We start from the raw sequence: 15,871 nt of genomic DNA on the forward strand, positions 1-15,871 counted from the left end.
GCTTGCTTCTCCCAAATGTCCCAGAGATATTACTGGAGCAGAACCAGTTTTTATGTAATTTTTCAATGGAACATGATGATTTGTGTCATATAGTTTATCTAAATTTGTGCTTCAAACTTACTTAAGATACAAGCCTGGAGTTTCTATTTCTTTCTTTTCTCTTATTATTATTATTATATTTTTGGCTGCGCCACACGGCATGCGAAATCTTAGTTCCCCGACGGAGGACCGAACCCGTGCCCCCTGCAGTGGAAGTATGGAGTCTTAAACACTGGACCACCAGGGAATTCCTGGAGTTCCTATTTCTTAAGAGATTTTTTTTTTTCTTACTTAGACCCCTAGTAGAGATAGAGAAGCTGGTGTATTATGTTTGGACTTCAATGTGCTCATTTGTAGAGGTTCTTCTTTTACTGTGCAGTTCACTTCCAGTTTCCCCCCTCATTTGGGCCCAAGGTTTGATAGGTCTCCAGTTCCCCTGGGGGTATCAAAAGGCAAGCCCCTGTTTGCTGATACCCAGTCCATTTCTGTTTTTTGCTTCCTTCCTGGACAACATTAACATCACCTCTTACCCTTACCGTTCTGATTTTCAGATCTGGCTTCATCTCTGGCAATTAGAGATTTATTTCACTTCCTTTCTTAAAAGTTCACCGCGTATTAAGTATTTTTGTCATATTTTATCCAGCCTTTTTAGATATTCCTAGGAGGAAGGGTTTTTTGTTTGTTTTTTCATCTTACTGGAATCAGAAAATTCACATAAAATTATAAGTATTTTTAAATAGGATTCTACATGATAGTAATTATAATTACTGAATAAAAAAACAACTAAAATATAACTGGCTATTAAATTATTATAAACTTTCTAAAATTATTAGTTATGAGGTTGCAGTGACATTTTCCAGACCTGTGACTTAATTTTTCTCAGGCTAAGTTAAGGCAGTCATGCTAGTGTTCTTTCTATTGAGGATTCATTTGGATCCCATGGTTTTAAGAAGGCACATGAAGAAATTTGGCCATTTGATGCACAGATGCATTTTTTTACTGTTGTTCCCATGTTTAGAACAGTGCTTCTAACCAAAATAACTGGTATTCCCCTTTTTTTCCCTATCCACTGTGACTAAAGCCAGTTGTTTTGATATTCCGTTTCTTCTAATCTTTGGAAAATATTATCTGATGTTTCAGTACATTGGATATAATTGACATGTTAAGATCACTGCTTCTTTTATGAAATACAGTTTTGAGTATATGTTATTGTAGTCCTCCTGGTTCCCCTTAGTTGCTATTCTAGAGTAGGAAATGAAACAAAATAAATGAGAGAGATCTGTTTTTAATTTCCTTGTGAAATTTGTATCAAAGTCTCAGAGTAGAAGTAAACTGTCAAAAACATATAGATCGTCATCCCCAAAATTTGAAAAAATTTAAGCTCATCTAAGTGGAAAGCTAAAAAAGAAGTTAGTGTCTCTTTGCATATCATTTGTTGAGAAAAATCAGTTGCTTAACCTGTTTGTTTTCTCATCCATAGTGTAGAAGAAATAATAAATAGAAGAGTCAAGTTATACTGCCACGTATGTTGTGAGAGTTATTTATCATTATGAAGGCAGCTTTTTGATGGCAGGAGCTGGAGTCACCTCCATTCTAGATCTCACGTATCAAGTGTAGTGTATAAGGGCCATTCTTTTATTTCTCTTTCTTGCTATTCATCTTTGGATCTTTCTGCTACTCATTTGTGATTAGGTAACAACCACAAATCAACAAATATCAGTTCTACTTCATTGTTTCTAATAAGAGGTTCGATAAGACAGGGGTCTGCAACCCCTGGGCCGCAGACCCCTGTTAGGAACTAGGCTGCTCAGCAGGAGGTGAGCAGCGGGTGAGCAAGCGAAGCTTCATCTGCTGCTCCCCATCGCTCCCATTACCACCTGAACCATCCCTCCATTCCCCCACCCCCCATCCGTGAAACCAGTCCCTGGTGCCAGAAAGGCTGGGGACTGCTGACCGATAAGATAAAGAATTTAAACTTTGATTAGCTGTTTTAGAATTGTTTTTTCATTTATTTACTCTTTTCCATATTGTAGCAATAAGCAAGTTTTTTTTTTAAATTTAAGCTCAAACTATAGTTACATAAAGACTTTATACTTATTCTTTGAGTTTCCAAATTGCCTAGTTGTTAATCCTCAAACATGCCAAGCTCTTTGGTGTTTCTTTTTTTTTTTTTAAATAAATTTATTTGTTTACTTTTGGCTGTGTTGGGTCTTTGTTGCTGTGTGCGGGCTTTATCTAGTTGCGGCGAGTGGGGGCTACTCTTCGTTGTGGTGCACGGGCTTCTCATTGCGGTGGCTTCTCTTGTTGCGGAGCACGGGCTCTAGGAGCACGGGCCTCAGTAGTTGTGGCACGCGGGCTCAGTAGTTGTGGCACGCGGGCTCAGTAGTTGTGGCTCGTGGGTTCTAGAGTGCAGGCTCAGTAGTTGTGGCGCACAAGCTTAATTGCTCCGCGGCATGTGGGATCTTCCCGGCTCAGGGCTTGAACCTGTGTCCCCTGCATTGGCAAGCAGATTCTTAACCACTGCGCCACCAGGGAAGCCCTCTTTGGTGTTTCTTAAGGGCCTTCATGGTTCTTTCCTCTGCCTAGAGGGCACTTCCCCCAGAGGGAGCATGGTTTACTCCCTCACTTCATTCAAGTCTTTGTTCAAAAGTCACCTCATTAGAAAGGCCTTCACCAAATCTAAAATAGAGAGGGACTAGGGAAGGTGATGCTAATACCCTGCCTGGCTTAATTGTTCTTCAAGGCACTTTTCTCTACATGAAATTAAGTATTTGTTACCTTGGTATTGCTTGTTTCCTTGGCTAATATAAATTCCTTGAGGTCAGGAAATGTTTTCACTTTTCTGTTCCTAGGAATAAGAACATTATTTTGCACATACATTTGGTACTTAATGAAAATCTGTTGACTCACTGACCAAGTGAATGTATTATGAATTTGTGGCCTAAGGGTGAGATCTAGCCCATATTAGTTTTTTTGTTTGAGTGTCTTTGTGTTTTACTCTTTTAAAAAGTTATTTTACATGTTTCAAAATGCCAGATTTTTAAATTTTCTTTCGAATATCAAATCTGCTAACCCTGGGTCTTTATTTTTGCTAACCCTGTGTCTTTATTTTTGTGTGGCAACAATTATCTGGACCGAGCACTGGACTGTTTCCTTTATAAGGGACCTCCATTCTCCAGTTTGGTCACAGCCGTCACCTCCCTCTGTCGAATCTTCGACAATGAGATCTGAGTATTTGCTAATTATCATTTTGCCTGCTCTTATGTTTTCTTAGACTTGGCCTGTTTTACCTGTTTATATCACCTGCCTGGTTCCTGTAGTCATCTGAGTTTACAATTTCTTTTGTGCAGTTTTTATAATTCCTATGCAGTTAAACTTCTCAGATTTAAACTTAAAAGTATAAAATGAGTTAAGACAATCGATTGAAGTTGTGACAATTATTGAAGGAGATATATGTTGAATTTATAAAACCTGTATGTTACAAAAATGAAGAACTCCCTTTAGACCAGTGAGCACATGAAAAGATGCTCAACATCATTAGTCATTAGGGAAATGTACATCAAAACTGCAGGGAGATACCTCTTCACACCCACAAGCATGACTATAATAAAAAAGACATACAATAACAAGTTTTGGTTGAGGATGTGGAGAAATTGGGACCTTCATACATTGCAGTTGGGAATGTAAAATGGTGCGGCTACTTTGGAAAACAGTCTGGCAGTTCCTCAATGAGTTAAACAGAATTACCACATTTGGTAACTTGACAGTTTCATTCCTAGATATATATACCCAAGAGAAATGAAAACATACATCCATGCAGAACTTGTACACAAATGTTCATAGCACCATTTTTCATAATAGCCCCAAGGTGGAAATAATCCAAATGTTCATCCATTAATGAATAAGTAAATAAAATATGGTATTACCATACAGTGAAATATTACTTGGCAGTTAAAAAGAATGAAGTACTGATACATGCTGAACGTGGTTAAACCTTGAAAATATTATGCTGAGGGAACTTCCCTGGTGGCGCAGTGGATAAGACTCCACGCTCCCAATGCAGGGGACCCGGGTTTGATCCCTGGTTTGGGAGCTAGATCCCACATGCATGCCACAACTAAGAGTTCTCATGCCACAACTAAGGAGCCTGCATGCTGCAACTAAGACCCAGTGCAACCAAATAAATACATAAATAAATATTTTTTTAAAAAGAAAGAAAATATGCTGAATGAAAGAAGTCAGTCATAGAATACCACATATTTGTATGATTCAGTTTATCTGAAATGTCCAGAATAGGTAAATCTGTAGAAACAAAGTAGATTGATTAGTGGTTGCTGTGTGGTAGGTGGGGGAATGAGGATTGACTGCTAATGAGAATGGAGTTGTTTCTTTTTTTCTGTCAGTGCTGCATGGCTTGCAGGATCTTAGCTCCCCAACCAGGGATTAAACCTGGCCCCTCGGCAGTGAAAGTGCAGAGAGTACTAACCACTGGACTTCCAGGGAATTCCTGGAGTTTTTCTAGGAGGGACAGAATATTCTAAAATTAGATGGTGGTGATGTGGCACAATCTGTGAATTGTACATTTCAAACTAGTGAAGTGTGTGGTATATGAATTATGTCTCCATAAGATTATTTTTTTTAATTAAAACTTCTTTTATTAGTAGCCAAGAAACAAATGATCAAAAGGTTGGTGGATTTTCATACCCCAGATCATAAGCCAGTCTGCAATCAAGTACAACTCTGGCAGTAGCCCTAGAAAGAAATGTTCTTTGCTTAAATTTACCATCCATTAAAACAGCTAAGCCTGCATATTTGTATCGCCCTATGCCATAGTTAGTGTGCTGTCTCAGTAGGTCAACTCTTTCTTTTTCACGCCTTCTCAGCGTGGTCTATTCAAGGGCTTTTGTGTGCAATGACATAAATTTGTTTAGTTCGGAAAGTGAGTATCTTGAGGACCCACTGGAAGTATTACAAAGTAGTAAAAGTATTACTCCCTGACTAGTAACATATTTACTAAGCAGAGCTTTAGTAATGGGGAAAAAACAACAACCACCCAACCTCTTGGATTTTTCTGTTTGTCTATTAGAAGACATGGATTGGGAGGATAATCTTTGGATGAGATTATATTTTACACATCCTGTGATTGCACAGAGGTTCCTGAGACTCAGCTTTGAAACAAAACTTCTCCAGTATACCCTCTTCCATTCTGTGGTTTTAAGGGATTTCCAAGAGTGGTTAACATAGAATATCAGAACTGGAAGGGGATTTTATAAGCTATCTATTTAGTTTAACTCTTCATTTTTACAGATGTCCATTTTTCCAGTAATACTGAACTACCTTAGTTTGACATTACTCCTGAAGTGAATATAATGAGTACCAAGAGCAGCACCAAGATGATAAATTGGAAGTATAATGGGAAATCTTTTAATGTTAATTATTAGTGAAACCTGAATTTTAGAAATTTAATGCACTTGTTTTCCTTGGTTCGTTCAAACTGAAACAAGAAATGATCATGTTGTATGTGAACTGTTTTAATTTCCTTGATAGTTTTATTTCCATTTATAAAAAATAGTATTCCCATTCCAACTAATATTTAGTTAGTTTTGATATGAATTGGAACTTTCTAAACATTGTATAGGAAATATATTTGAGCAGAGAAATTTTAAAACAAAGTGTTTTGCTGAGTAGAAGGGAAAGAGGATGGTCCCGCACAACTGTAGTCGGCAGGGATAGAAAAGCTAAAGAAGTCAAGTGACATATGAAAGCATGCATATGGACCAATGGTTATCTTAAAGGTGAAATATTTATTACTATTAGGATTTTCTTCCTTTTGTTTTTTAATCAGCTTTATCAAGGTATAATTTACATATAAAAAATTTGCCAGTGTACAATTCAGTGAGTTTTGACAAATACATGCAGTTGTGTCATAACCTCTATAATCAAGATATGGGACCAAGTATATCATCCCCCAAAAGTTCCCTTGTATTCATTGCAGTCAGTTCCCTCTCCCTCCTTCCTGGAACCATTAATCTGCTTTCCGCTGGTATAGTTTTGCCTTAAATTTCATATAAATGAAATCATACAGTATGTATTAGCCTTTTATGTCTGCCGTTTTTTTAATTTAGCATAATACTTTTGAAATCCATTCATATGTTTGTGTGTATCAGTAGTTTCTTTTTATTTATGAATAGTATAACATTGTCTGGATATACCACATTTTTTTCCATTCATTCACAAGTTGATGGACACTTGAATTGTTTCCAGTTTGGGACAATTACAAATAAAGCCATTATTAACATTCACATACAAGTCTCTGTGGATGCATGTTTTCATTTCTCTTCTTTCAATACCTAAAGGTGGAATTATTGAGATATAGGATAAATGTATGCTTAACCTTATAAGAAACTGCCCAGTTGTTTTCCATAGTGTGGTTGCATTTTGCATCCCATTAGCAATATTTAAAAGTTCCAATTGCTCCACATACTTATGACGGTCAGTCTTTTAAATTTAGTCATTCTGGTGGGTGGATAATGATTTCTCAGTGGTTTTAAATTTGTATTTCCCTAGTGACTAATAATGTTGAGTGTCTAATCATGTGCTTATTGGCCTAAAGAGGCCAATAACCCCTTACAAAGAGGGTTCTTCCTCTTTGTAATTTTGATACAATGATATTATCTAATCCGCAGTTGATACTCAGTCACAATTGTCACTGGTCACAATAATGTCCTTTGTAAGTTTCTCCTTCCCCCAGATCCACTCCAGGATTACACATTGGGTTTAGTTGTCATGTTTCTTTGGTCTTTTTTCATCTGCAACAAAAATCCCAGTTATCTTTGTCTTTCTTGGACCTTGATTTTTTTTGAAAACTATAGACCTAGTGTTTTGCAGAATGTCTCTCCGTTTGGGTTCACCTGATATTTCCTTATGATTAGATTCAGGCTATGCGTTTTTGGCAAGAATATCACAAAAATGCTGTTGTATCCTTGTCAGAGGCATCGTATCAGGAGGCATGCTGTGTGAATATTGGTGATGACTGTGTTGCCCAAGAAATTTTTGCCTATCCTGATGTTATGCAGAATTCTCTTTTCTTCTAGGTTTGGCTCTTAGGTTTAGATTTCATAGTTTTTGCTGTTGGGTTTAGACTTAGCTATAACAAAATAATTTTTGAGTGTGATATGAGATCGGGATGGGGGTTCGTTTTTTTCTCCAACTTTTTCCCTTGTTAGTTTTCTTACTTTTCTGTTTCTCTGATTTGACTCTTTATTATTATTATTACTTTCTTGAAATTTATTTGCTCTTCTTTTTCTAGCTTAAAGTGAAAACTTGGATCAGTGATTTTAGACCTTTCTTCTTTTCATGTAATCATTTAAAGCTAAGTATTGCTCTAATGCAGGCATGAATTTTAATATTTAATATTTTACTGTCACTTAATTCAAAATATTTTCTAATTTCCTGTGTAATTTTCTTTTAACCCATGGGTTATTTAGAAGTATTATTCAGGAATACTTGGAACTTGTCTAGATATCTTACTGCTGTTGGCTTTCTGTAGTCATTGCACCAATTTACATTCCCACCAACAGTGTACAAGGGTCCACTTTTGTGTGTGTGTGTGTATGTTAGAGTAATCAGCAAACATACTTTTTCATATTTTAATATTTCTAAATGTATTGAGACTCATTTTATGGCCTAGAGCTGTGGTTTGTCTTGGTGTTCCATGTGTACTTAAAAGGAAGAAATATTCTGCCATGTTGGATATATTGTCCTTTAGATATCAATCAAGTCAAAGTGGTTAATAGTAGTTTAGGTCTTCTCTATCCTTGCTGATTTTTATCTACTTGTTCTATCAATTACGGAGAGAAAAGTTGAAACTTCCATCTATGATTATAGACATTTATGTTCCTCCTTTCACTTCTGTCAAGTTTTGCTTCATGTATTTCGAAGCTCTGTTCTTATTTATGAATATGATTTCCCCATATATTGATTTTGTTGTCATTACAAAGTGTACCTTTTTATTTTTTGTAATACTCGTTTTCTTAAAATCTATTTTGTCTAAAATTAGTGTTGCCACTCCGACTTTCTTAAGCATACTGATGCATGATATGTATTTTCTTCCTAGTTTTCACTTTCAGCTTATCCATATCTTTATATTTAAAGTACATCTCTTATAAACAGCATTTTTGATAGGGTTGAATTTAAATATTTTATTTTGCTATTTATATTTATCCAAAAAAAATTTTTTTGGTTCCTCTGTTCCTACTTTCATGTTCTTTTGGGTTAATCAAATTTTTAAAAATATTTCATTGAATTCTTCTGTTGGCTTTTTATCTATGCCTTTTCTGTATTATTTTTAAATATGTGAGTTGGAATTATAATATGAATCTTTAACCTAGTCCACTTAGAGTTTAGGTTACACCATTTCACATAAAATGTAGGAACCTTGTAGCAGTAGAATTCCATTTACCAAACACTTCCTGGTTTTTTTTGCTATTGTTGTCATATATATCACACCTGCATGTTTGATTTATCTTTGATTTATCCTGCTTTGTATTTTGTTTGTATTTATCCTGCTTCGAGTCTGCTCTGCTTCTTAGATAAGTTATATTTTTCATCAAATTTTGGCCATTATTCAGATTCCCTTTTCTATTTTCTCTTTTCCTCTCCATCCTCTCCTTTTAGACTCGAATGACACATATGTTGGTCTGTTTGGTATTGTTCCACAGGTTACTAAGGCTTTATCTTTTTCTTTCGATCTTTTTTCCTTCAGTTGCATAATTTCTGTTGCTCTGTCATTTGTGTTCACTGACTCTTACTTTTCCCATCCCTAATCTGCTGTAATGTCCACCCTGTGAATATTTTATTCCACATGTGTGCCTTTTGGCTCTAGAATGTTCATTTTTATAGTTTCCATTTTCTGTTTTTTCCTTTCTTTCCATTCATTATAACTATATTTTCCTTTAAATTCTTAAACCTATTTATAGTAGCTACTTTAAATTTCTTGCCTGCTAACTCCAGCATCTGGACCTGGATTGATTTCTGTTGACTTTCTTTTCTCTTATTTTTTTTTATTTCCTCTCATGTTTATTATTTTTTAAGTTGTATGTTGGACATTGTGAGGGGCATCTTGCAAAGGCTCTGGATTCTGTTATCTTCCTCTGGAGGTTATTGATTTTCTGCTTTACCAGACTGTTAAACTTGGTTAGACTTAGAGACTCCAGACTCTGCCACTCTTGCAGTGGATAATAATTGAAATCTTTGTTCGAGTCTTTTAAGTCTTTCATCTGTTGTTTTTTTTTGCTGGGCTCCTTGGAGTCTCCTCCACGCATGTACAGATCAAGAGTTAGCCAAGGATTTGGGCAGATTTATACACAGATTTTTGCAGTTCCCTCTTTTCTAGCATTCTTTCTGTAACTTCCCAGCCTCTCTGGCAGCCTCAAACTCTTCTGATTTCCCAAACCAGTCAGTCTGTGGCTTTCTGCTTGATTTCCAGCTGCCCCTGCCAACCATGCTGACTAGAGAGTGCCCTCTGGCAAAAAGCCACATACAGGCAAATTTCTCCTGCTGCAGTTCACTTATTATCTGGTTATCTGTAAATAGATAACAAACCACCTCAAATGTAGTGGCATTAAACAGAAACAGTCGCCTATTATTATTATGATGATTATATCATCTCATGGTTCTAGGGTTTGACTAAACTGAGTTGTGTGATTTTTGCTTGGTCCTTCTACTGTTGTAATCAAATGAAGGCTAAGGTCATCTTGAAATCTCCCTCACTCTCTAGATCTGATGGTTGGTGTTGGCTTTTGGCTGGGACTCAGTTCGACTGTCAGGTAGAACACCTGTACATGACCCATGACCTCTGCCTGGGTTTTTAATGATGGTTGGGTTCAAAGAGCAGACATCCTAAGAGGGAGAGCCAGATGGAAGCTGTATTGCCTTTTAATACCCAGCCTAGGAAGTCGCAGAGTGTCACTTCTGCCACACTCATTCATTGAGGCAGTCACAAAGAAAAGCCTCTATTCAAGAGAAGGGAGTTAGACTCTACCTTTTGAGGGGGGAGGAGTGTCAAAGAATTTTCAGACATGTTTTAAAACCATCAAACCTTCTTTCGTATGTTTTGTGCCCTCCAATTTCTGCTTGCTTTTGGTCATTCTCTAGCACCTTCAAATAGTTATTTTTTATATAGAAAATATTATCTGGTAATCCATTACAGACTACTCCATCATTACCAGGAGTGGAACTCCCTCTCCTCCTTTTCTTCCATCCATAGCACTCATCACATTTGACGTTTAATATATTAACTTGTTTATTTTGTGTCTCCTTCCATTAAAATACAAGCTCCATTAAGTTGGGCTTTTGTCTCTTTGGTAACTGCTGGGCATATAGGTGGTCAACAAATTTTTTTCCCCCAGAAGTTAAATATAGCAAGCACATTGCTGTTTATTCCTTCATCTTTTCTAATATTGAAAAGCCTTGTTATATCCAGTTTTTACTTATGAGCCTAGCAAAAAATATGTTACATGTCTCATTGTCACCACTGCAATAAAATTACAGTGATGGAAGCAAAACCTGTGTCTCAATGTAGCCACATTAACAATTTATGGACACCATGAACAACAGTGCCCATTTTCTATAGAATGAGGCTTTCAACAAATGTTTGTTGAATGAATGGATGAATTTTCAACTCTTCAAAATAGCCATAAGTAACCAAATCCTCTTGATGACAAGAGAGGAGTACAAGTTATAGAGTCTTGTTTCTTCAACATGGTTGCACTGATAGACTGGCATATCTGAGATTCGCTTCTCCTTGGCTTATAGAACAGGGCATAGAGATTTTGACATTTTATTCTCATCTGACTACCATGTGTGTCAGTGTAGCAGACTAGATAACTGGTTACAGATCAAATGAAATACCATGTGAAGTACTTTGTGAAGTGTAAAACACTATGAGATTATAAGATGTATCAGATAATTACATGCAGTTGTATCTATTAGGCTGGTCTTTTCAGATTTCATTTTGAAAGCATCTGTGTGTGTGTGTGTATTTTTAAGGGATGAATATTTTGACTTACCAGAACAATAATGAAAGTCATAGCAGTGTGTTTATAGTAAAGACCTTACTAGGTTCTTGTTAATATTTTATCTGACTTTTCTTTTTTAGGAACTTAAGAGATTTCAGAACTTTGTAAAATACCATCCTCCTTTTGATATTGTCATTGATGGGCTCAATGTTGCCAAAATGTTTCCTAAAGCTCGTGAATCTCAAGTTGTAAGTACAAGTTTTATTTTGTTATTCCAAATCTCTAGAAATATTTATTGTACCCATTTGTGATCTTCCTTGGGTCTCTTAGTTTCCCATTTTACCTTCCTCTAAAAATAAGTTCCCAAAAGTGACCAACCAGTCATCTAAGATTCAGTGTTTTCATCTCTGGCAAGTAAGTGGCTCTTATAGGCAGGGCAAGAGTAAGAGATTAAAAAGTCTATGTAATAAAGGACCAGTTCAGCCCTTTTTGTGTAACCTTTAGCTAACCTTCTCCTAGGCCTCTACTCTTTGGGGTTACTCTATCTTGTCCCTGTGGATCACATCCCTCCATTTGAAATTTATCAACATATACTATTAAGAGATATTAATCATAACTCACATTTGTGTTTTTCCAAACATACTATGTTCATAAATTAACCTAAGCAGTTCTTTTTTTTGTAAGGTAATTGTTTGTTCTGTCAATTTCTAAGTGTCCTAGTAGTTTCTAATAGGAATATCATGATTTTATATAGCACTAGTGAGCAATTATTTTAATCCCCATTTTTACAGATTAGAAAATTAGAAAATTAAGGTCAGTTTTGTTCAGTAAATCCTTAGAAAGCAGTCATAACATCAAAAGTTGATTGTAGAGAGTTCCTGGGTTTCAGACTTGTGGCTCTTATTGCTGGCAATCTATGGCCATTCATCTGTAGTTAAACTATTATTTCTTAAAAATTACTGGCAACTTAAAAGCTTTTTCTCAGATATGCTACTAGTCCAATTTGACCATTTGTACTCAAAAAAGCTTACAGCTACTAACAAAGGACAAGGTAGATTTATAGAAAATTTTTTGTATGCCTTTCCTTTACGTTTGTGCCTACATTTTTATGGTCAAGTATGTACTTTTTCTCCTTTATTATTAAAAAACACAAAAGTAAGTTGAAAATATTTCTATCTCTTAGGTACCTGAAGGGCCCTTTGAAGCAGTAACATTGACAAAAGCAAAGCCAGAATAGGAAGCATGAAATTATTATCACTAATGCATGGTACAGCTCAGAATCAGAAGAGTTCATTCCCATCTAAACTGTGAGAATGAGAAGTTTCCTATTTGTTTACCTTCTATTTGACTTTCAGCTTCACACAAAGCACTAAAAATTGGCTTGCCGGAAATATATAGCCCAAATGGGAATAACTTATGCAGGTACCATGTTGAAGATGATGTAGTAAACACATTCCCCGGCATTGTGGGAGAAAAATGTGCACATTTTAAAAGATTTTAGCAGATTTTGGCAGAGAGGCAGAGATCAAATGATGGGCCAGGGAAATCATAGGCATCTGCCACTACTTTTAGCTTTTACTCTTAAAATAATTTAATGTAAGCCATAGTTTATGTGACAAGTAATTGTTATTACCCAGCTTTTCAGAGCACTGTTATGTGTGGTAGTGCACTGGCATTATATGTGGGAAATCTCAGCTTGGAGACTCAAGAGACGCCACCTGAATAGCATTTAATAGCATTTTAAATAGCTTTAAAGTAGCATTTTAGTTTAGAAATTAAGAATGGGCATTCTGGAACCAGAATTTTTATATTCAATCTACCACTTTTAATTGCTTTCATAGTTTGAGCAAGTTATTTAACCTATCTGTGCCTTAGTTTCCCAATCTGTGAAATAGGCATAATAATAGTAGCCATCTCTTAAAGATGTAGTGAAGAATACTTGGCACATACTAAGTACCTAATAGGTGTAACTATTATTGTGATTACTATTCAAAGTAACTTCCCAAATGGAACTGTAATTCTTGCTTTTAGCAAACCCGTTTGGCAGTTTAAGATTTTCTCCTGTTGTGTCATCCATGTCAATGGAGCTAAAAGAAAATACAAATCTCTGCCTTAGTATTAGATTTAGTATTACTGTTTGACTCTAGTTGAGGTACTCAAACAATACTTGATTGAAAATTGAAGCCAGTACCATCAAAAACTTAAGAAAAATTTAAAATTTGATTTTAAGAAATGTTATTTTCTTATGATTATAAAAGTAAGGCCTGGGCTTCCCTGGTGGCGCAGTGGTTGAGAGTCCGCCTGCTGATGCAGGGGACGCGGGTTCGTGCCCCAGTCCGGGAAGATCCCACATGCCGCGGAGCGGCTGGGTCCATGAGCCATGGCCGCTGAGCCTGCGTGTCCCGAGCCTGTGCTCCGCAGCGGGAGAGGCCACGACAGACAGCGAGAGGCCCGTGTACCGCAAAAAAAAAAAAAAAAAAAAAAGTAAGTCCTGTTCCTTGTAGAAAATTTGGAAGTTACAGAAAAGAAAATCATATATAATCCTAACATTCAACAATTATCACTGTCAATGTTTTATTTCCTTGCCGTATTTTTCTATTTTTTTTACCTAATTGGGCTCCAACTGTGTAAATAATTATATATCTATATTTTAATTTACAGTTGTTGAAAGCTCTCAGTAAAAATGAAATTATAAAAAGAATAGGAGAAATCATGTACTTTTTAAAAATATCTGAGTTGGAAGGACGTTTGAAGCATATATAAAATTCAGGAACCCTAATGGGAGGAATAGAGAAATTTGCTAGATAGTAAAAAATACTATTAACATTGTTTAAAAATAAAAACAGGGCTTCCCTGGTGGCGCAGTGGTTGAGAGTCCGCCTGCCGATGCAGGGGACACGGATTCGTGCCCCGGTCTAGGAAGATCCCACATGCCGCGGAGCGGCTGGGCCTGTGAGCCTGTGCGTCCGGAGCCTGTGCTCCGCAACGGGAGAGGCCACAACAGTGAGAGGCCCGTGTACCGCAAAAAAAAAAATAATAAAAATAAAAAAATAAAAACAAACTGAAAAAAATTGTTTACAATACATGTGACAAAGGGCTAATTTCGTGACTGTACCAAGGTCTCTTATAAGTCTATAAGAAAAAGATGAACCATGTAGTAGAAAAGTGGCTTAACCCTATTCATAATTCTAGTTATGCAAATTAAAATGTTTGTCTTCCAGACTGGCAGAGATTTAAAAGTTGGTAGTATCCAGTATTTTGAATGGTTTGGAGAGGTAGGGAAGAGGGTATCAGTACAATGTTTTTTTGGTGGGTGATTTGGCAATAACTTTGGATGCCTAAAAGGTTGAAATTCTACTCTTAGAAACGAATATATTCACATTACTATATAAAGTTATGTGTCCAAATTTGTTAGTTATAGCATTGTTTGTAAGCAGAAAAGTGTAATCAACCTAAATATCTGTCAACTTAGGACCTGATATATGTTGAAACATCTATTTTAAATGAATGAGGGAGATCTGTATGTACTGATGTGGAACGATACCCAAAGTTAAGTGTAAGAAAAAAGTTGAAGAGCAACAAACTGAATATGGCCCCACTTGTGTTAAAAGCAAACCAAAGGATTACCCATATATAAATGTTTGTTAGGTAAGTTTGTATCTGACTAGAAATTTTCTAGAAATTACACATAAAAACTTAACAATAGTTAACTTTAGGAGTTGGGGATAGAGTATAAGACAATAAGAGGATTTTACTTTTTCATTTATGTTTTTAAAATTTTCTTTACAATGAGTATATATTACTTTAAAATTAAAAAAAAAGTCACCATCAGGAAAAGTAAAAAGGCATTCTTGGTAAATATTCTAAAATAACTGTATCTTATGGAGTACCACAATTTTTTAATCATTTCCCTGTTAGTGGGCATATTAGATTGTTTCTCATTTTTCACCATGGTAAATAATGCTTGGAAGAAGATCTCTGTGCACGTTTCAGATGATTTCCTGAGAATGGATTCCCAGAAATAGAACTCTTGAGTCAAAGGGTAAGGATATTTTTAAAGGTCTCACTACATATTGCCAAATTGCTTTCCAAAATGATTGTAGCAATTTATACTCCCACCAACAGTGTATAAAAGTGCCCAAATAGAACACATTTCTTCAAAGTTGCTTATTACATGATTGCCTCAATTATTTAGTTGCATTTGTGCCATGAATCTGCTACGTGAAAAGCGCTGGACAGCTTTAACCCAGATTTCTTAGATCAAACATTTCTAAAATTTGTAAACAAAGTTTAATAAAATAACCCAGAAAGGAAATATTCTTGACCTTCTCATTTGTCCTCGTTCTCTCTCTCTTTTTTTTTTAAACAACTCTATTGAAGTATAATTGCTTTACAATGGTGTGTTAGTTTCTGCTGTATCACAAAGTGAATCAGCTATACGTATACATATATCCCCATATCCCCTCCCTCTCGCGTCTCCCTCCCACCCTCCCTATCCCACCCATCTAGGTGGTCACAAAGCACCGAGCTGATATCCCTGTGCTATGCGGTTGCTTCCCACTAGCTATCTGTTTTACATTTGGTAGTGTATACATGTCCATGCCACTCTCTCACTTTGTCCCAGCTAACCCTTCCCCCTCCCCATGTCCTCAAGTCCATTCTCTATGTCTGTGTCTTTATTCCTGTCCTGCCCCTAGGTTCTTCAGAACCATTTTTTTTTCTTTTTTATCCATTTGTATGTGTTAGCATATAGTATTTGTTTTTCTCTTTCTGACTTCACTCTTTATGACACACTCTAGGTCCATCCATCTCAC

General features: G+C 36.2%; 1 protein-coding gene and 1 non-coding gene across 6 annotated transcripts in view; one reads left to right on the forward strand and one right to left on the reverse strand.

Annotated features, from left to right (window-relative positions):
* PRORP (protein only RNase P catalytic subunit) overlaps window positions 1-15,871 on the forward strand; it is a 121,997-nt gene that overhangs the window by 40,705 nt on the left and 65,421 nt on the right. For 4 of the 5 annotated variants that reach the window (XM_029236449.1, XM_029236450.1, XM_029236454.1 and 1 more), the window contains one exon: window positions 11,198-11,305. The exons of the other annotated variant lie outside the window; for it this stretch is intronic. In XM_029236449.1, the coding sequence (XP_029092282.1) occupies window positions 11,198-11,305 (108 nt within the window). The remainder of the gene's footprint in view (window positions 1-11,197; window positions 11,306-15,871) is intronic. 5 annotated transcript variants of the gene reach the window in all.
* LOC114905412 lies at window positions 10,548-10,681 on the reverse strand. Its single transcript, XR_003796238.1, has one exon. It is a non-coding gene; the product is annotated as a small nucleolar RNA SNORA1 (small nucleolar RNA).

The sequence above is a fragment of the Monodon monoceros genome, unplaced genomic scaffold (assembly GCF_005190385.1).
Source record: "Monodon monoceros isolate NGI ecotype Baffin Bay Population unplaced genomic scaffold, NGI_Narwhal_1 Super_Scaffold_21, whole genome shotgun sequence".
Lineage (NCBI taxonomy): Eukaryota > Metazoa > Chordata > Mammalia > Artiodactyla > Monodontidae > Monodon > Monodon monoceros.